The sequence below is a fragment of the Prionailurus bengalensis genome, chromosome X (genome assembly GCF_016509475.1).
Source record: "Prionailurus bengalensis isolate Pbe53 chromosome X, Fcat_Pben_1.1_paternal_pri, whole genome shotgun sequence".
Lineage (NCBI taxonomy): Eukaryota > Metazoa > Chordata > Mammalia > Carnivora > Felidae > Prionailurus > Prionailurus bengalensis.
The window spans coordinates 51,307,712-51,330,005 of NC_057361.1; the positions used below are offsets into that span (position 1 = coordinate 51,307,712).

Here is a 22,294-nt window from a genome sequence, read left to right on the forward strand (position 1 = left end):
TAGGAGTGATTAAAAAGTTCTGGAACTAGATGGTGGTGATAGTTGTAAAACATCATAAATGCACTGAGTTCCATACTCTAAAAGACCCAAAATGGTAAATTTTATGTTATGTGTATTTTACCTTAATGAAAAATAATATATAGATTATGAGCTGGAGAAAACTGAGGCCTTCCAAGAGAAATGATTTGGCCAAGGTCACAGAGCTTAGGTAAGACATTTCCCTTCTGCGTAAGTTCTCATATCTATCAGACTTCTGTAGGATGGGCTCCAGGTCTAAATTATGTCCATACAGGGGCACCTGGCTGGCTCAGTCAGTTAAGCGTCTGACTTCAGCTCAGGTCATGATCTCATGGTTTGTGGGTTTGAGCCCCACATTGGGCTCTGTGCTGACAGCTCGGAGCCTGGAGCCTGCTTCAGATTCTGTTTCTCCCTCTCTCTTTGCCCCATCCCATTTGTTCAGTCTCTCTCAAAAATAAACATTTTTTTAAAAAAATTTAAATAAAGTACATTTGTACCTATTCAGTAACAACTTGAGGATCATCTATTGGATGAACAGATTTATTCTACATATGAGGAAACCATTACTGATTCACTGCACACTGCCTGTTTCTAGATTCCTGGTCACCTGCTTAATTGAAGCACAGCCAGCAATTCGATGTTAGACCCACTAATATCAACCATTTGCCATGGCAGCGAAGCTACCTTATCTGCTTTCTACTGACACTGCACTCTACCTACTGGGTTGGACTTTCCCCAAACATGTGCAGTTGGAAGGGTCCTCACTCATCCCATGCCCTCAGCCCACTCTAATCCATATGGAAAGGTAAACTTCTAAGATCTAGCCTCAGTTCAAGTTTATCTGACTGTATTGCAGCTTCAGGGCTACTGCTGGCCTTGTCTGATTTGTCACACCATTATTAAATGTGTTACTTAACAGTAACTTATACTTGCCTAATATATAACTGAATGAGGGCATGAGTCCACCCCACATATGACCTTCAGTCTCAAGCCCCACTGAGTCAATAACCTCACTACCTTAATAAGCTTATCAAACAGCTAAAGAGCTGGACAAATTGGCAGAATTTACAGGCCTATTACAACGGCTCTGTTCCCCCAATACATCTTACAAAAGATATTTTTCCAATTCATTTCTGACTGCAATGTATAACAGTGTTCTAAAATTTATGCAGTCATAAATGAGGGCTAACTGCTTATGTATAGCCCCAGTAAAATTATGCCTGTTGGTAGAAGCCAGATCAGCCAAGAAACTACACCATTCAATTACATATTCAGCAGACTCATTACTTATAACGCCATTTCTATTAGTTTTGTGAGGCTGGCAGTATCAACATCTCTGAGCTTCCCTGCAGCCCATGTCTTCATACAAGTGAGTAAGTGGAGGAACAGAAGCTTTTACTGGTCAAATGGCCTCCATCTAGCCACATACAGAGGCCTGGAGAACAGGTGGGGCTTAGTAGACTTCATCTCAGACTTCAGATGTCTGAAGAACTACAGAGTAGAGGGTCAGTGCATTCTGAGGAGGGTGTGGGGGTGGGGTAAAATAAGGACATTACTTCCACTATTAACATTGAAAATTTGCTACTAGTAGTATCATTATTATTGCTTTCTATATGCCAGAACCTACTATCAGTAATTTAAAAGAAATATGCAAAAGGCATAGTTCTGTTTAGTCCTCACAACAAATTAATGAGGTAGGTACTATTATCTCATCAAATTAAAGACGAGATCACTGAAGAAAAGAAAATACAAGTGATCTGCCCATCGTTATACTGCTAATAAATAGGAAGGCTACTATTCTAATCCAGATTTTATCTACAGAGATAGTGCTCTTAGCCACTTACACCATTTCCATGAGTAGAAGTTCCAGAAAGACAGATTTCAGTTCAACATAAGGACAAACTCTCTCAGAGTTGTCTTCACCTACAATCAGTGGTCTGAAAAGATAGGGAGCCACTTGTTAATGAAGGCATAAAAGCAGTGACTGGATGAACACTTAGGAGGTAGGAACATTTTGGAGGTGTTCAAACAGCAACAACGAAGCTGAATTAGATGACTTTTCATTAACTTCTTACTTAAATTCTAGTTAGCTAACAAACAGTGTAATATTAGTTTCAAGTGCACAATATAGTGATTCCATACTTACATACAACACTCTGTGCTCATCACAAGTGCTCTCCTTAATGCCCATCACCTATTTAACCCATCCCCCCACCCACCTCCCCTCAGGTAACCATGAAGTTGTTTTCTATGGCTAAGAATCTGATTCTTGGTTTGTCTCTTTTTCCCTCCCCTTGCTCATTTGTTTTGTTTCTTAAATTCCACATATGAGTGAAATCTTATTGTATTTTTCTTTCTCTGATTTATTTCACTTAGCATAATATTCACTAGTTCTATCCATGTCCTTGCAAATGGCAAGATCTCATTCTTTTCTATGGCTGAGTAATATTCTATTGTGTGTGTGTGTGTTCTTTATCTATTCATCAGTCAATGGACACTTTGGCTATTTCCATAGTTTGGCTACTGTAGATAATGCTGCTATAAACATTGGGGAGCATGTATCCCTTTGAATTAGTATTTTTTTTTATTCTTTGGGTAAATGCCTAGTAGTACAATTGCTGTAATATAGGGTAGTTATATTTTTAACTTGTAGAGGAACCTCTACACTGCTTTCCAGAGTGGCTGCACCTGAGTTTGCATGCCCACAAACAACGCAAGAGGGTTCCCTTTTCTCCACATCCTCACCAATACCTGTTGTTTCTTGTGTTGTTGATTTTACCCACTCTGAGAGGTGTGTAGTGATATCTCATTGTAATTTTGATTTCCATTTATCTGATGATCAGTGATGCTGTGAAAATGTTCATATGTTTGTTGACCATCTGGATGTCTTCCTTGGAAAAATGTCTAATCATGTCTTCTCATTTTTTAATTAGGTCATTTGTTTTTGGAGGGTGCCTGGATGCCTCAATCAGTTAAGTGCCCAACTCTTGATTTTGGCTTATATCAGGATCTCACAGTCATGAGATCAAGCCCCATGTTGGGCTCCATGCTGAGCGTGGAGCCTGCTTGAGATTCTTTCTCCTTCTCTCTCTGCCCCTCCCCTGATCGTGTGTTTCTCTGATCATGTGGTGGAAGGGAAGGAGAGGCAGGAGAGTTTGATCTGCTAAATGTTACCTTCAACTACTTTTTAGCAAAGAACTCTGGCCAGGTTCTCAGAAGTTCAGGGCTATTTGGCTGTAACTCCTGCCTAGAGGCTATGAGATACACTATATGACATTCAATGTTGCTTTAAATTTGGGAGATTCTAAGAGAGACCTTAAGTGTGACCTACTTGAATTTGGAGGAAATCACGTGGGTCAGGCAACAGTCAGATTTAGGGTTTTCTCTGAGCTGAAGATGGCTCCATATTTTAAAAAATCCCCTTCCAATTAGCCAAAGGATGTAGTAAATGATCTCATCCAAAGCATGTACACAGGGAGAACCCATTAAGATAGATCATGTAAGTGCTAATAATGCCATTTTAAATTCTACTATGGAGGAGATAAATCTCTGTAAACTAGAGAGAAAGGCCCTTCCTACTAATGTCAGCCTCAACTCACATATTCTGTAATGAGTCACCTCTAGGTCCACAAACAAGAAACTTCTATGTAGATGGTTAAGGCTAAAGGCCTATATCCATTTGAAGCTTGAGTGGATAAACAATGGCTGGCATATATTAAGTCATCACAAGAAAGCAAAACAGTGTTGCCACTGAATGGAGGTATGTCTTCAAGTGTTAACAGTCTTGTTAGCAGCCCAAGCATATCCTTTCCTGATATTCTACAGCCCAGCAAGCACAGGATTAAGATTCAAGCAGGGAAAAACATCGCTAACAATTATAGATTAGGATTACAAAACTCAGTCCCTCCACTGAAACAATCATTAGCTTGCAAATACTGATAGAACCAACTTTTTCAAAATTCTAGAATCTGATCCAAAGCTTACTGCAATCAGGGATTTCTTAATGCAAAAAGAGGAAGCTAAAATGTGTTAGAGAATGTTGAGGCATTTTTGTTCATTTGTCTACTATCCCCTTTTCCCCAGCAGCTGAGAGGCATTCCCACAAGTTTGCATTCCCAAGTTTGCATTCCCACAAACAATGCAAGAGGGTTCCCTTTTCCTCATGCAACTTGCTGGTGCCAGGCTAATGATATTGTTCATAAAATACTGTGGCTGTGTATTTTGACCTGTTTGGCACTTAGGGACAGGCACAGAGAACAGTCAAAAAACAAAACAAAAAAACAACTTTGTTTTGTACCCCTACTCCCTTGGGCTAAAGTGGCTTCCCAGGCAGTGACTGCTTCTGTTAAAAGATTTAAAGATATACATTGCCTATGATCACTTAGAGTAAGGCATGGAAGAAGGGGAAAGTAGAAAACAGACCCAACAGCACAGGAAGGAAGAGACTGAGAAAGAAATTCCTTGGGAGAATAAGGACTCAGAAGGCCACTGTACACACTGAGGAAGTAAGGGTACAACATACATGACTTGGAATAGATTCATGCTCAGAAAAAGCCTGAAAGAATTATAGGCTTACACTTTTGGAGGAGTGGGTTACATGAGAATAGGAGAGTAGTAAAAGAAAACTAAGGCAAAACTGTGAGCAGCACGGAGTAGTGTTGAAGAAGTGCCCCAGCTCAGAGCCAAGCTGCAAAGAGCAGGAGAATAACGTTTTTTGTTTGTTCGTTTGTTTGTTTTTCTTGACTTCAGTACTTAAATAATTCTCTGTCAGGTGACTGGCAGACCAATAAGATAACATAACAGAGATTTTAGTCACCACACATGACAAGGAATACAGTCTTTGCATGCGCGCGTGCGCACACACACACGCACACAAACTTTGGAAAAGTCGCAAAACAAACAGACCACAGCCCTCAACAATCAAGTACAGCAAATCATGAGGAAGGTGAAGAATCTTATTTCTAGAGTTATGACACTAAAATGTTAAAAATTTCCAGTTTCAATGAAAAAATTACAAGGCATACAAAGAAACAGGAAATTATGGCCCATTCACAGGGAAAGAAATGAACAGAAATCATACCTGAAGAAGCCCAGACATTATACTTACTAGACAAAGACTTTAACTGTCTTAAGATTCAGGAGGTCTACATTCAAGTGCTGGTTTTGTCACTAATTCACTACATAAGTTGAGCAAGTCACTTGCATTTTCTGGATTTATGTCTCCTCAGAATTTATACAATTAGGAGGTCGGGCTGTGGTCACAAGCTGAGACTTGGAGAACCAATTTAGCCCACAGATGTGTTCTGTTTGTCCCTCACAGTATTTCTTTTTTAAAAAAGTGAATTACTGATCAACACTTAAAGTATGGAGGTTTTTACATAAAATCCAATTTCTGGCTTTTCTTGAAAAAAAAAAAAAAAACAGAAAATCTCAGCCCACTGGATTTTCCTCCTTCCTACACCCTACCCCACCAATAAGAACCATCGAAATCACTTTTTTCACTTTAAATTTCATATAGATTTTCAACTGGACACATACCACCACTTACCGTAGTCTCAGATTGCTTTACTTATGTAAGTTACTGATATGGACCCCATAAAAATCTAAGTTGGCTGCTGCTGGCAAAGATGAGTGTTTCCAATTCTAAATCTACTATGAGTCTAGGGTTTCATACATGTGAAAATCTTTCCCAAAATGCAGCCAAAAAGAGATTCTATGTAATTAAAAGCCAAGAAACACTCTGAAACAGTGAGCTTCCCTATAAACAGGAGACAGTTACTGTGACATCTAATCTGTACAATTGCAAGGAATAACAGTGATGACCTGATTAGCTCATCCTTTCAATCCCTTGCCTCAAGCTAGGCCAGAAACCAGAGAAATCTAGAATTTGAAGAAACAAGGAAAATACATGCTGATGATATCTGAACAGGCTCTTTACTTTCTGACCAAACCTATGCTTTGTCACACAGGCTTCACCTACTACCACAAATAAGATGTGTCCTGTACACATCTTGCCCTCAAGTGGGCAGTAGGTCCTCCCCAGGCCATGACCCAGAGTCAGAAACAAAGCCCCTTTTTACATGGGGACAAACAAAATGAGAGCCAGAATGATTTGGAGTTAGGGCTCAGCATGTAAAAGGAGGCCCCCTAGAGGGGTGGGATTTGCTACTTCTAGGTACAATCATATCTCAGCAGTCTGCTGTCAGCTCCCGGGGGGAAATCAGCCCAGGAAAGCAGCTGAAGATGTCAATAGCTACATATGGGGACTGATGTTCAGAAAGCTGTAATTTACTTAACCTAATTGCTGGCAAAGTACATCAACTCCTGCATTGTTTTTGTAAAGCCATATCCCAAGTTCAGAAGGGAGAAAATCTGATAACACACACAGACACACACACACAAACACACATACAGAATAAAATTCTGAAAAACAGGAAATTCAAATATTTGACTGGGTAGAAGACACATATACCTAGCAATTTATAAAGCAGCCAAAATGGTATCAAACTTCCTAATGACAGGTAACCAAGATACCACAGGTTACAGAATATTTTCATAATACTCAATTATCCCCATTTTACAAGGAGGAAAACTGAGTTTCAAAGATGTACAGAAAGCTGCTCAAGCTGCACATCTAACAGCACAAATGATTCAAGAATCTGGGTTGCTTACAAAAGCAAAAATAAACTTCCTCACAATAGAAAATTTCTGCACAGCGAAGGAAACAATCAACAAAACTAAAGGGTAGTCTACAGAATGGTTGAAGATACTTACAAATGACGTATCTGATAAAGCATTAGTATCCAAAATATATAAAGAACTTATAAAACTCAACACCCAAAAAACACAAATAATTCAGTTAAAAATGAGCAGAAGACATAGATATTTTCCAAAGAAGACAAATAGATGGCCTACAGACACAAGAAAAGATGCTCAACATCACTCATTATCAGGGAAATGGAAATCAAAACTACAGTGAATATCATCTCACACCTGTCAGAATGGCTAAAATTAACAACACAGGAAACCATGGGTGTTGGTGAGAATCTGGAGAAAGGGGAACCCTGTTACACTGTTGATGGGAATGCAAACTGGTACAGCCACTCTGGAAAACAGTATGTAGGTTTCTCAAAAAGTTAAACATAGAACTACCCCATGATCCAGCAATTGCACTCCTAGGAATTTACCCAAAGGATATCAAAATATTGATTTGAAGGGATACATGCACCCTGATGTTTACAACAGCATTATCAACAATAGCCAAACTATGGAAACAGCTCAAATGCCCATCGACTGATGAGTGGATAAAGAAGATGTGGTACACACACACACACACACACACACACACACACTGGAATACTATTCAGCCATAAAAAGGAATGAAATCCTGCCAATTACAATGATGTGGATGGAGCTAGAGAAATAATGCTATGTGAAATAAATCAGAGAAAGACAAATACCATATGATTTCACTCATATGTGGAATTTAAGAAATAAAACAAATGAACATGGGTTGGGGGGAGAGAGAGACAAACCAAGAAATAGACTCTAAACTATTGAGAACAAATTGGTGGTTACTGGAGGGGAGGTGGTGGCAGGAGGTGTGGCAGGTTGGGGGGATGAGTTAAATAGGTGATGGTATTAAGGAAGGTACTTGTGATGAGCACCAGAAGTGATTAATCACTAAATTCTACACCTGAAGCTAATACTGCATTGTATGTTAATTAGCTGGAATTTAACTAAAAACTTGGAAACTAAAAGAATTTGCATTCCTTAGACTCCACACTGGATTTTAACTTAATAAAAAGTAAGACTAGCTTGGACAGAACTACCCTAAGAACCCTTGATTATCTATCCTAGTACTGGGGTGCTCATACAACAATGGGACTTCCAGGTAGGGAATGGGGATGCCCCACTACATCAGTGACCAAGTTGGTTCAGTGATCCACAAAGGTGTCCAGTTGGTATGGAGTTCAGTGGGAAGTTTTTTCCCTCCTAATATACTTTCATGTTATGTGCCAAGCAACCTAGGGATGATGTTTTCAAGGAGTTACTGAATCTCAGGTCAAGGTGAGTCTGGATAAAGCAGGTCACTGTCCTATAACATGAAGGTGCAGTATCCCAGAAAGTTACCCATGTACATACCAACTACATCAGCACTAATAAAGATTCAATAGTTCAATGTGATTTCCTTCTATGTCCTACCTATACATGTCAGAGCTTGAATAAATTCTAGAAGGTGCTTCAGAAATAAAGGAGAAAATAAAAGCCCATGATCATATACCAAATGGTTGAGAGATCCATGACTAGGACTCAGGTCTATCATTTCTTAATATAGCTAGTACCATTTCCATAATACCATTCTAACCTCAACCAAAATCAATGTAGAATAATGGAGACAGCAATTTTATTTTAAAATATCTACTACTAGAAAATATCTACTAGATAAGAGTCTATACAACCTCCATCATTCAACCCCTTGAGTATCACAAAATCCCACCAGAAATGTAAACCTAAACATAAATTGTCATAAAGGAGAATTGAAAGAGATAATATTCATAACATGCATGCAACAGCCTGACCCCCTTTCCTTTTACTGGTAACACCACAAAAATATTCATATCATTCATGAAACAGCCTGACCCCCTTTCTTTTTACTTATAACACCACAACAGCTGGCCCCTAGGGTTCCATGTACTCCCATGTAGAGGTGTGAAAAATTCAACTATTATTAAAACAAAAAGGTTCACAATGATCAAATGCTCATTCTGGATACAATCTGAGGCAACATGTAATGCGATCTTAATTTCTCAAAGAATAAATATTAGTATAGTAGATAGAATACTGGACCTCTAAATTATGACTTGTACCCTGTCATTAACGGCCCTAGTCTGTTATCACAGTCCTCAGTCTAGATTTGTGCTAATACAGTAGCAACTAGCCACATGTGGCTAATGAACACCTGAAATGTGACTAATGTAAATGAAGATATACTGCCATCATAGAATACACACCAAATTTCAGTAGAAAAATATATTATTAACAATTTTCATAGTGATAATATATATTATATGATAATATTTTGGATACATTGGGTTAAGAAAACATATTAAAATTAATTTCACCTGTATTTTTGTATTTTTTTTTTACTTTTTTTACTGTGGCTACTAGAAAAATTTAATTATATTTGTGGCTTGAATTTGTGATTCATGTGGCTCACATTTGTGGCTAACATTATATTTCTTTTTTTATTTATTAAATTTTAGTTAACATACAATATAATATTAGTTTCAGAAGTAGAATTTAGTGATTCATCAGTTACATACAACACTATTCTGGTATAGAGCAGTGGTTCTCAACATCAAAGATTCTGATTTAACTAGCCTAGAGCCTGAGTTTTGATGTTAAAAAAAAAAAACATTTTGATGGTTTTTTTTTTTCACCCATGTGATTTATTTCATCATGAAGCCAGGGCAGAAAACCCTAGGCTAGACTCTGTCATGCATGCCTGAGCCAGTCAGTGGTCTTCTCAAAGGTAAGCTTCAGCTGCTGGGAATGTGTGCTTCTCCTGGTCTTGGAAGCAGAAGCATAAATGCCAGTTCACTGATATGCTAAAGCTTGGCTCTGCCATTTGCCTCCCTGAATCACTCTGCCCCATCCCTTTATTTACTGTTTATTATAAAAATGACATTTCACAGAAGGTCAAATACATTTGAATTGGGGTAACACTGGGGTACAGTTTAATTCTTCCTTTAAGAAGGGTTTGTCAGCACAAGACACATAAGCTGTTTCTTTACAGGACCACACACTAATCCTAAAGACCCATGGTTACTGATGTTTTCTTTCTGATTACCCCTGGGACCAATTCATCAAGCAGCAAGGCTAAGCTGGAACAGAGATGATACTTGAAGACTGACGGAAGATGCCACATACATAGAGGAAAAAGGATTGGATATTTCATTAGGAGATTTTCAGGACAGAAGAAGATGAAAGATCATTTTGTCTACCTCTCTGCTTCTGAGTACTGACCTCACCTAAATAATTCCAACCAGATAACAGTGTTTCCTAGGTTTAAAGTCCTCCAAGAAAGGAGGCCTTTTTTAACCACTAAGGCCAGCCTTGATACATAGACCTTTTGGAGCTAATAACGTGGTGGGGTGATAATGAGGAGGATAATACTGGTGATAAATCAAGTTACCATTTGCCAGTTACCCACCATGTGCCAAGCACTGTGCTAAACACTTTAGACCTTTATGTGATCTCATTTAATCCTCATAAAATTCTGTTATCCTTATTTTTCAGATGAGGAAATCAAGGTTCAGGGAACTGAAGTCTTTCCAAAAGCCATGGAGTTGGGAGGTAGTAAAGCTGAAATTGCATTGTGGGTTATCTGACTCCAAATGCCCTGCTCCTTCCCTCATGTCACAATGTCATGATAATCCTGATGCCCTTCGTCTTCCAGGAGCCCAAGCCACTCTGATATTTTGTTTGGCATCAGGTATCTTACAGAAGAAACTAACAAAACGTGATAGGCTGTGGTAGGGATGATCATAAGACATCCTAACGTAGCTTTTGTATTTGTACTGCCACAAAGTCATTTCACTGTGATCTCTACTGGCATGAAAGAACTGTCAACACCATTTTGTGGATGGGGGTTGGGGGAATCAGAGCCCACAATTACCAACAAAAAAACAAAAACATATTCTAGCTCATAACTCTAAGGAAGGCCAAAAGCTGAGACATCAGGCTAGTGCTTTTCCCCATAGCATTCTGCTAATTGATAACCCAGAGGAAGCAGAAACTGCTAAGGAAACCTTTCTCAAGAGCCCCTTCTATTAAGGGCCAGGTTCTTCATGGCACAATGTCAAAAGGGCCAAGACCTTAAAAGCCCTGTCAAGTTGACTGCTTCCCACCCTGAACACATCTTAAATCCCAGTCACCTCACTCAAAGTAAGATATGCAATCAGTAAACTCTAGCCCCTGAGAGGGTAGAGAGCCCATACTCTTACATTAATAGCTGAAGACAACACACAGGCATGTTCACGCTTTCCTAAATAAGAGAAAGAAGATAAAGAAGGCAGAGAGGAGTGAGAAGGGGAGGAGGAAGGAAGGGAGAGATCTATAAAATGAAAGAAAAGGGGAGACAAGGAAAATAATGAAATCAGAAAAGAAGAGATATAAGAAAGGCAAAAGTTCACAACAATATAAAGTTAAGAGTCTTCAAAAACCATCAAGGCCAAAAGGGAAGTGATTTGTACAAAGCCACCATACTTAGGAGACAGGAGGCAGGAGGCAAAATATGGGAATTGTTAAAATAAATAAGGGATAAAAAGAAAAGACTCAAAATTAGAAGGGAAAAGATTAAAGGAGGCTCAAGTCCTCGGTAAGAAAAAAAAAAGGAAAAATTGTGAGGAGCCACCAGGAGAGAAATGAACAGGAGAAAAGAGGCTGGTGAAGGGGGAGCCAGGGGCAGGTAGCCAAGGAGACAGGAGAGGGGAGTGAAGGCTGACTGACACTCACCCTCACAAAGCTGGCAGGAAACCATCCCTCCTCATCGTCGATCTGGCCCCACCACCAATCCTTGTTGGAAGCATCCAAGACTTTGATGACGTCGCCAGCTTTAAATGCCAACTCCCGGTTGGCCATGGTGACGTGATCCCATACTGCCTCAGCACTAACGATGGAATCTCCAGTGATCAGCTTAGGAGACAAAATGAGAATGTGTTCAGTCCACACAGCTGGCTACCTTACTTGCCCTTTACCCCACCCACAGAACTCTACTAGTTATGGAAAAACTGACATACTAGTGGTGAAGGGTTGGGGAGAGGGAGATGGCACTGGGAAGCACAAGCTCCACTGGACCACAAGACAAACAATACTTGTCAACTTTCCATTAGCCAGTGGATGGAATGACCCAGAATGTGAATATGAACTACATAAGCCTTATGCTTTTATCCCTACTCATTAGATCCTTCCCCAGAAAAGAAAGAAAGTTCCAATGCATCTTCTCTTAGTGCTTAAAGGCAGCCCTGGGTCTGGAATGGGTGAAGAGGTTAAAATCAAAGGCTAAAATGAAGCTCAAACATATTTGTTCTAGATTCTCTGTGTCCCTCCCTGTTTCCTCCTCCTTCTTGGAACTGACCAATTGAGAGTTGGTGGTACATTATTTAACACCACTATAACCCACTCCCAAGGGGTTACAAATCATGGCATTCCTCACACACAATGGACTCCAGTCCTGCAGCCTCCTGGTCTCACCCACACATGATGCCATCCAGAGAGGTCATGGGTGTGAAAGAATATGGCTTTCTGTGATGCCTTGCTTCCATAAAATTCAACCTTGGCATAAATTCACTCAGTGATTTGTACCACCACCCTATGAGATATGTAGGGGGTCTAGGTTGAATCCTGCATTTGACAGATGGCAAAACTGAGTCACAAGGAAGCTAAGGAGTGAACTTAGGATCACGCAGCAAGACAGGGGCTGTGCAAAGACCTTAACCCTGGTCATTAAAGTATATGACCAGTAGGACTGTAATCCACACAGTAACAGGAAAACATATATCCCAGTTCCACATTCCCCCCCCACACACACACACATTCACAACACTCATCTAAGCACAGTGATGAGGATGGGGGTGAGAAAAGAGTCTGCCTCTCTCTGGCTGCCATCCAGACCCCTATGTTGTTTGTTATCCTTTTTTCCCAGCTGTTTACAGCCTATATGGGCCATCAATCTTCCTGGCATTTGGAGAAACAGATTCTAGAATAGAGAACATATGGCCTGTCAAGGCAAGGGATTCAAGAATTCTCTCTCTAGCACTAAATTTCTGAACATGTTCACTATATGTTAACTTTTCCATCAATCTGTTTTGAGGAAGGGCTGATTCTCTAAGGCAATTGTGGCTCCACAAGCCCAAAGACGGTTCAAATGGTTCAAAAACAACAGAGACAGAATATAGAATATGCATCCTCTCACATAGGTCTGTCTTTCAATATGCCAACTAGAGAATAACCCCATGGTCATGAAATTAGCACATAACACATTGCATACACATGAAAACATATCCAATAACTGATCTTTTGACTTAGGCAAGGCATTCTGTTGGTCAGGTACAGCATGGGGGGCTCCTGATCATGGATGCAAGAGAGATTTCCAGTAGGACTTTTTATAACACTACCTTTCAAGTGTTTCATGCTTTACAGTTTACAATGTATTTTCACATCTACTGTATCACTTGATCCTCACTGAATGAGCAAGGTGTCACTATTACCCATATTTTAAAGATAAGGAAACTGAGGCTTTGATAGGTAACCTGTGCTTGGTCAATCATACAAGTTGATAATAATGGAGCCTGGCCTTCTGACTGCATATACTCTAATGCCCATCATACCATACTACCAATGTCTACTCATTAGCTATACTGAACTCATAAAATTCCATCCATAATATCTCAAACCATATAACTCATATTCTTAAAGAATCCAAAAGAAGGAGATATGGACACCTTTAAGTGACTAGATATGGATACCTTTAAGTGACTAGTTCCCCTTCCTATGAGAAGATTTATTTTTATGTTGAACCTGTTTTCTTCCAATTGCACTGAAAGTCAATTTCTTCTTGTTCTGACCTCAGTGGAGAAGAATTGCTGGTCACTTGCCTCAATAGAATAAATCTTCATAAAGAAATTTCTCCTCTCCTGCCAAAGATGGTTTCCAACTGGGTGTTGCTAGGGCTCAATAAGCACATACAGCCCCAAATCACAGCATGAAGACTTGTAGCTTAAGGCTATATCCTTGGCTTTTTACCAAAGGTCAAGAGTATCTTGGCATCAATTACCAATCCTTTGCTCAGGACACTATCTATGATGCTGTCTTAGGTACCCTAGGCCCAGGTCTGGCTAATTCCACTGCCTGTATTCTTTCTACAGTCATCTTTCCAACCTTATGCTTGGCTCTTCCCAGCAGCAGTTGGCTCACTCTTGTCCCCAATTAGTCCAGCTGACCTGCCTAGGCCCTCAGATAAGAGATCCCAGCTATACTCTGGACAAGGTCAATATAGGATCCAGGGTCCATAAACAAACTGTAAGTCTGTTGTCAGGGCCTACTTGGAATCAAAGGCAGTCAGAACTGGAAACCATTTCAAAGATCATTAATGTTGAGCCCTCATTTTATAGATCAGGTATAATACAACAGGAGTAATTTGCCTACAGTCAGCAGATGGCCAGCCTCCTAGACCATTTGTTTCCCAAAGTAACACCATAGAGAAGGTAGAAAAGAACACCTGGATTTAAGACCTTGCTCTACTACTTGCTAAAGGTGTGATGATAATGATAGTGATGATGACGATGATGATGATAATATTAGATAATATAGAGTACTTGCTATATGTTAGGCACTATTCTAAGTACTTTACACACATTAATTCATTGAAGCTTCACAGCATCCCTATGAGGAAATACTATTATTATTCCTATCTTACAGGTGAGGAAACTGAAGTTCAGAGAGGTTAAGTGACTTTCCTAAATTTATACAGCTGATAAGTATTGAAGACATAATTCAAATGCAGCTACAATTTGGCTCCAGTGTCTGCTCTTATAAGCTATCGTGCCATTGGATGGGTTGGTTATACTGTTAAAAATGTATAATTCTATATCCCCACCTGCTTCATGAATTACAACATACTGAACCAAGAGTTGATGGATATGTGTGCAGACATGAGAGGAAGACTAATCCAGAAGGGGTTGGTAGCTGTATGGGGCTCCTGTGCTTTCCAGTCACAAATATAAGCAGTTATAAGGGGACACTACTCCCCTATCCTCTGAGTTGTTTTAAAAGTGAACTAAATTTGGGCTGGAAATTGGTTTCAAATCCTCCTTTTGTGTACAGGATTGACTTAAATTGCTACATTTCTTTTATAAATATGCACTTTGCTCACCCATTTTCCATACAACACTCATTCAGTGAGCCTCCACCATTATCTTCTTATTGTGATTCATGCCTAGTCCTTACATGAAGATCAAAGGCCCTTCAGGCACCAACACTGAATGCCCTTCAAGCAGTATGCAAAATGGTTAAGGGTAAGCAAACCTAGCTCCAAATCTGGGCTTTCCTACTTCAGAAAGTGTCAGTGACTTTCTAAACTTGAAACACCACCCCCACCCCCAAATCAACTTTGACTTCTTCCTTTTCTTCAAACTAGATTTAAGATCCTTCAAACAGTAGTCCATCCTACCTTTCTAGCTGTCCTTCTCCAACTCTCCCACCCCCTCTTAACAACCCTTTCCAAATTCTACTACCTGTTTGCCATCAAATTCCCCATAGTTTTTAACTATGGGAGATGAGGAATAGAAGAGTCAGAGAAACAAACCAAAATGGAACTTTCAGCATGTAATTAGGATACCAAGGAGCACAATATCACAAAAGCCAAGGAGAACAGTTTCAAGATATACAACTTTTGTAATCAATTTCTTCATATATAAAATGGGGATAATAATATCTGCCTCACAGGCAGGGTAGTAGAGAGGGCAAACTGAGTACTGTATGTACAGTGCCTACTACAGTACTTGGTACATGTTGGCCTAGTACAAGACTTCAGAAGAAGGGAGGAACATATGTGGCTGTTAGGCTCTAAAGTAATTTTGTGGGACACTGAAAATAGGCCTTAAAGAATGGGTAGGATTGTAACATATTGAAGAGGGATCAGGAAAGGCATTTGAGGCAGAGGAATTAGGAATGAGACTACATAAAGTCTCAGAGGTGAAAACTATGGGGAATTTGATGGCAAACAGGTAGTGGAATTTGGAGAGGGCTGGGAAGAGGGGGTTGGGGGAGTTGGGGAAGGACAGCTGGAAAGGTAGGATGGAGTCCTGTTTGAAGGCTCTTAAGGAAAATGAAGAAATCAAAGTAGATTTGGGGGTGGGGGTGGTGTTTCAAGTCAAAGTGTCATGAGAGTTACATGAGGAAATGCTGGTTTGGGAAGGGGAAAAAGAGATGACAAATTTTCTCTCCAATGTGTTGAATATGGGGGGCCAGCAAGATATGCAGGTAGATTTCAAGTTCAAGAGATATCAGGAGAGATAGTTATATAGGTTTTGGACTCAATGGCTCAGAAATTGTGGAAACCAATGAAGTTTTCCCTGGAAGAAAGTGCTAAGAAAGAAGACCAGAAACCTCAGGAAACAGCAACAATGGGAGGTGAGGAAGAGAAGAAGAGCCAGAGAAACAAATGAAGCTTTCAGTACCTAATGAGGATATCAAGGAGTGTAATCTTGCAAAAGCCAAGGCCAAGAGTTTTAAGTAGCAGGAGCTGATAAAATTATCAAATGGTACAGAGCTATAAAATGAAAAAAGCCAAGAAATGGCCATTTGGGAGTAGCTATATGAGCTGTTAAATTTTTTACATTTTAAACTGGTTTATACCCCACCCCCCTCCAAAAACCTTAATATCCTAATTGTACCCACCCATTTATCTTGCAAGTCCAACATAAAGTCAGGAGATGGTACTTACTGGGTTACTCCAACAAGGTACCCAAATAGCTCTTGGCCTTAGGACAGTGCTGATGTGACTTCTAACAAAATAATTCCTAATCCCCAGAATATTTCAGGTAGAGAAACAAATATAGGTTGGCTCTTGCTCAGACTTGCCAGTGAGTGGGACACACAGTGCTCTGTACCCCAACACCAAAGACACTTTTGGGCATGAATGAGAAGATGGGGAGGAGGAAGAGTCATAATATCATTCTTAAAAAAGGAATGAGATCCTATTCATTTTTGTCTAGATTTTCCAGGATAATCCTAATTATCAAATATTCTTTTCCATTGATACTATAAGTAGATACATTTGTTATCATACCCATTTTTTCTGACCTTTAACCTAGAAATATGACCACAACACCCTACAGGAATTGACCTCTAAGAGTTTGACTTCTAAGCCTGGTCTCTGATCAAAATTGAAGCATGTGTCTACAGTTAACTTGGAGTGGCCAGTGGGCCCTTTCAGAGGGAAGGGAATAAGGCAGGGAAAAAAGTGATGAAGAAAGTAAAATAGGGAGTAAGAATGGGGTGCCTGGGTAGCTCAGTTGGTTAAGTGTCCAACTTCTGCTCAGGTCATGATCTCACAGTTTGTGAGTTCGAGCCCCGTGTCAGGCTCTGTGCTGACAGCTCAGAGCCTGGAGCTTGTTTCAGATTCTGTCTCCTTCTCTCTCTGCCCCTCCCCTGCTCATGCTTTTTCTTTGTCCAAAAAATAAATAAACATTGAAAAATATTTAAAAAATAGGGAGTAAGAAAAATCTGTATTTGTTGAAAACACATGTGAGGCATTGGGCAAGGGACTTTGTGATCTTAATCTTTATAACTCACCAAGGTAAACATTAACATCCCCATTTTTACTTAAGATAATCTGTGACACTAAGCAAGTAGCCCACAGTCACCCAGTTATTAATTAGTAGGGCAGATTTGAATTATTAGCTGGCCTTACTCTACAACTTTGCTTTTGCCATTCCCCCACAAGAAGGCAGATAGAAGGCTCCCAGCTGGTTTCTCCTTCCAGGAATACCAGCCCACCCTGTGAATGACCTAGAGTAGTAATTCTCAACCCTCTGGAGGGTTTATTAAAACACAGACTACTAGGCCCCCAAGTCTGACTCTCTGATTCAGTTGGTCTTAAGTAAGACTTGAGAATTTGCATTTCAAAAAAGTTCCCATGTGATGCCTATGCTGCTGGTTCACAGACACACTTGGTGAACCACCACCCTGAAGGACCATCATAGTATAGGCTTCACCCTTGCCTCTCCAGTTGTTTCATTCTCCTCAGGGATCCCCATGTCATCCTGTACATTGGGCTCCCTGCCTGTCCACAAGATCTCCTTCAGTGGTTGGTATGTCTGAGAAAGGATATTTTGGGCCATGTAAGGAGTATTCCCAATGCCAGGTCTTGCCAACGTAAAAAAATCCCTGGGATCCTAGTTATCTAGAGCCATAACACTTGTCTTCATTTTCTTGCTCTTTCCCTCTAGCTGAACAGTACCACCTGTAAATAGTTATATAATTATCCAGGGTGACTGTCAGAAATATTAGAGTTTTAATAGCAAGAAGCAGAAGGGGGAAATGTTAAAAAATAAAAATGTGTTGTGCAGAATAGCAAATGTGTCAATTGCCATGAAGGTAGCTGACCCAGGCCTGCCTTCTGAGAAGCTTCACGGGACAATAAGAAGGGACATGAGGCATCTTTGTCTCTATAAGTTTTTCTTGGTTGGTGCCTGCCCCCAACCTTTCAGAAGGTCCCCTCCTTCAACAACTAGGCATTGACAAGAGCAAAATCCTCTCCTTCATTCCTTTTAAGTACATATAAAATAGGCTGGGATTTTATTCTCTCTCCTGAATAGTCTTTTTTTTAATACAGCCTTGTAAACAGATTCTGTCTATCTTGCCCAAAGTGTTTAAGGACACCAGTCTTCCCCACTTCTGGAAAGGCATGACCCAGGCTGTTTCAACAACAGCTAGGAGGCATCATTGCATAAAGCAAAGACTGGCCATTGAATGAAGCTCTGCCAGTAACTTCTTGAATGAACCTAATTACTTTACCTGTCTCAGTCTCTTTATCAGTAAAGTTACAGACTTGAACCAGACAGACAATCTCTTAAGTCACTTCCAGCTCTGGCTTTCTATTGAGGCTAACATTTCAGCATCTCAAAGGACAGAAATTTCATTATTACAATGTATTATTTCTCACTATCCTTTGTGTTTGATAGGATGATTTTACTACTCAGGAAAATGAGAAACTGGAGCTGAATATAACTCATTCAGGCATTGCTGTTGACCCAAGCTAGTTGAACTGGCTGGGAAAACTGAGGAATGAGCTTTCCACTTTGGACCCTTGACTACCACATTCAAAAGTCAGAGAAATCATCTTTCTCATGACATCAGCTCTCGCACCTCCAGTCCCATATTTCCAACTTCCTACTCTAGATTTCACTGGATGGCCTGCTACACTGCCAATAAAACATATGTGAAACTTATCATATGCCCCCATTCCCACCCTTCCTAATTTTTCCCATTTCTAATTCCTCTTCTTGGTGTGCTGTTGTTTTTTTCAATGTGTCTGTCTCTCAGATATGACCCTGTATCTTCATTTCCAATGGCCCATCCTAGGTATGGCCCTTATCACCTCAAGTTGCCTCTCAATTGGCCTTCCTGCTGCACACAGGTCTCTCTCTCTCTGCTTAACCTACTCATTAATAATGCATTTCTTAAAACTTGTTTGATGGTGCCACTATCCATGCTCACAAAGACTTAATAACTCCCTACAGTCAATCTTTCAAAGCTCTCCTTAATCAAGCCCTCACCTATAGATCCAACCCTTATCTTGATCCTGGCAGGGACCTTCCACTCTAGCCAAATTTATCCCCTTGCATGCAGATGCAGTCCTAACTCCATGCTTCTGATTCATCAAAAGCCTTAGCCACGGTTAAGTATAGGAACACTGGAGCTAGGCTGCCTCTTCCTAGCTGTGTGATGTTGGCCTGCCTGTTCCTCAATTCCTCACCCGATGACTCCAATTTATATCCTTTCTCCTCTTGCCCCTTTCACTAATTTCTAAGTAGGATGAGAAGGAAATAAGGCAATATGGATTTAATCAAGTTGTGCTAGTCTCCAAACCACCAGAGTACACACGTGTGAACAGTAGATTTAAAAAATCTGCTTAGGTTGGAGGAAGATGGCAGCGTGGGAAGATGCTGGGCTCACCGCGTCCTGCTGATCACTTAGATTCCACCTACACCTGCCTAAATAACCCAGAAAACCACCAGAAGACTAGCAGAACAGATTCTCCAGAGCCAAGTGTAGACGAGAGGCCCACAGAAGAGGGTAGAAAGGGCGGAGAGGTGGTGCGTGCTACACGGACTGGCGGGAGGGAGCCAGGGTGGAGGGGCAGCCCACCAGCAAAGCAGACCCCCTGAGTCTGGCTTGCAAAAGCAGAGGGGCCAGAAGGAGTGTGTTCTGACAGCAAGTGGGAATTAACATCTAGAAGGATATAAGCTAACAGCTCTGCTGAGAGAACAGGAGGGCTGGAGGACAACGGGAGGGAGAGTTGTTGAGCCTCAGACAACAGAGCTCAGCTTGGTGGGAAACAAAGGCACTCACCAGTGCCATCTTCCTCGCCCATCCCCCAGCCAATATCTCAAGGGAACCAGTTCCTGTCAGGGAACATGCTTGAACCGTGCCAACACCCAAGGCTATGCTTCTGCGGATCCAGCCCTCCAGCGGGTCTGACTTATTCCTGGTGCCACAGGGCCCCTCCCAAAACGGATCACCAAAGGAAAAGCAAGCTGAGCCTGCCCCTCCCGCCCCTGTGCACCTTGCCGATCCACCCCAGCTAATATGCCAGATCCCCAGCACCACAAGCCTGGCAGTGTGCAAGTAGCCCAGACTGGCCTCGCCACCCCACAGTGAACCCCACCCCTAGGAGACAGGAAGAGAAGGTACATACCAGTCTGACTGTGGCCCCAGAGGTGGGCTGGGGGCAGACATCAGGTCTGAGTGCAGTCCCGCCCACCAGTGCAAGTTATTCAAGACAGCACAGGGGAAGTGCCCCGCAGTTCCCCACCACTCCAGGGACTATCCAAAATGACAAAACGGAAGAATTCCCCTCAAAAGAATCTCCAGGAAATAACGACAGCTAATGAATTGATCAAAAGGATTTAAACAATATAACAGAAAGTGAATTTAGAATAATAGTCATAAAATTAATCGCTGGGCTTGAAAACAGTATACAGGGCAGCAGAGACTCTATTGCTACAGAGATCGAGGGACTAAGGAACAGCCAGGAGGAGCTAAAAAATGTGATCAATGAGCTGCAAAATAAAATGGAGACAACCACAGCTCGGATTGAAGAGGCAGAGGAGAGAATAGGTGAATTGGAAGATAAAATTATGGAAAAAGAGGAAGCTGAGAAAAAGACAGATAAAAAAAAATCCAGGAGTATGAGGGGAAAATTAGAGAACTAAGTGATGCACTAAAGAGAAATAATCTATGCCTAATTGGTATTCCAGAGGAGGAAGAAAGAGGGAAAGGTGCTGAAGGTGTACTTGAAGAAATAATAGCTGAGACCTTCCCTGAACTGGGGAAGGAAAAAGGCATTGAAATCCAAGAGGCACAGAGAATTCCCTTCAGACATAAATTGAATCGATCTTCTGCATGACATAGCATAGTGAAACTGGCAAAATAAAAGGATAAAGAGAAAATTCTGAAAACAGCTAGGGATAAACGTGCTCTAACATATACAGGGAGACTGATAAGACTCGTGACATATCTATCTACTGAAACTTGGCAGACCAGAAAGGAATGGCAGGAAATCTTCAATGTGATGAACAGAAAAAATATGCAGCCGAGAATCCTTTATCCAGCAAATCTGTCATTTAGAATAGAAGGAGAGATAAAGGTCTTCCCAAACAAACAAAAACTGAAGGAATCCATCACCACTAAATGAGTCCTAGATGAGATCCTAAGGAGGATCCTGTGAGACAAAGTAACAGAGACATTGCTACAAGCATGAAACCTACAGACATAACAGTGACTCTAAACTCATATCTTTCTATAATAACACTGAATGAAAATGGACAAAATGCACAAACCAAAAGACATAGGGTATCAGAATGGATAAAAAAATGAGACCCATCTATTTGCTGTCTACAAGAGACTCATTTTAGACCTGAGGACACCTTCAGATTGAAAGTGAGGGGATGAAGAACTATTTATCATGCTACTGGAAGTCAAAAGAAAGCTGGAGTAGCCATACTTATATCAGACAAACTAGACTTTAAATTAAAGGCTGTAACAAGAGATGAAGAAGGGCATTATATAATAATCACAGGGTCTATCCACCAGGAAGAGCTAACAATTATAAATGTCTATGCACCGAATACAGAAGCCCCCAAATGTATAAAACAATTACTCACAAATATAAGCAACCTTATTCATAATAATGTGGTAATTGCAGGAGACTTTAACACCCCACTTAAAGAAATGGATACATCATCTAGACACACAAACAATAAAGAAACAAGAGCCCTGAATGATACATTGGATCAGAAGGACTTGACAGATATATTTAGAACTTTCCATCCCAAAGCAATAGAATATACTTTCTTCCCGAGTGCACATGGAACATTCTCCAAGATAGATCACATACTGGGTCACAAACCAGCCCTTCATAAGTATACAAGACTTGAGATCATACCATGCATACTTTCAGACCACAATGCTATGAAGCTTGAAA

The 22,294-nt window shown here is 40.6% G+C and overlaps 1 protein-coding gene across 4 annotated transcripts in view; it reads right to left on the bottom strand.

Annotated features, from left to right (window-relative positions):
- ARHGEF9 (Cdc42 guanine nucleotide exchange factor 9) overlaps positions 1-22,294 on the bottom strand; it is a 195,939-nt gene that overhangs the window by 119,977 nt on the left and 53,668 nt on the right. For all 4 annotated transcript variants that reach the window (XM_043571349.1, XM_043571345.1, XM_043571347.1 and 1 more), the window contains exon 2: positions 11,539-11,718. In XM_043571349.1, the coding sequence (XP_043427284.1) occupies positions 11,539-11,718 (180 nt within the window). The remainder of the gene's footprint in view (positions 1-11,538; positions 11,719-22,294) is intronic.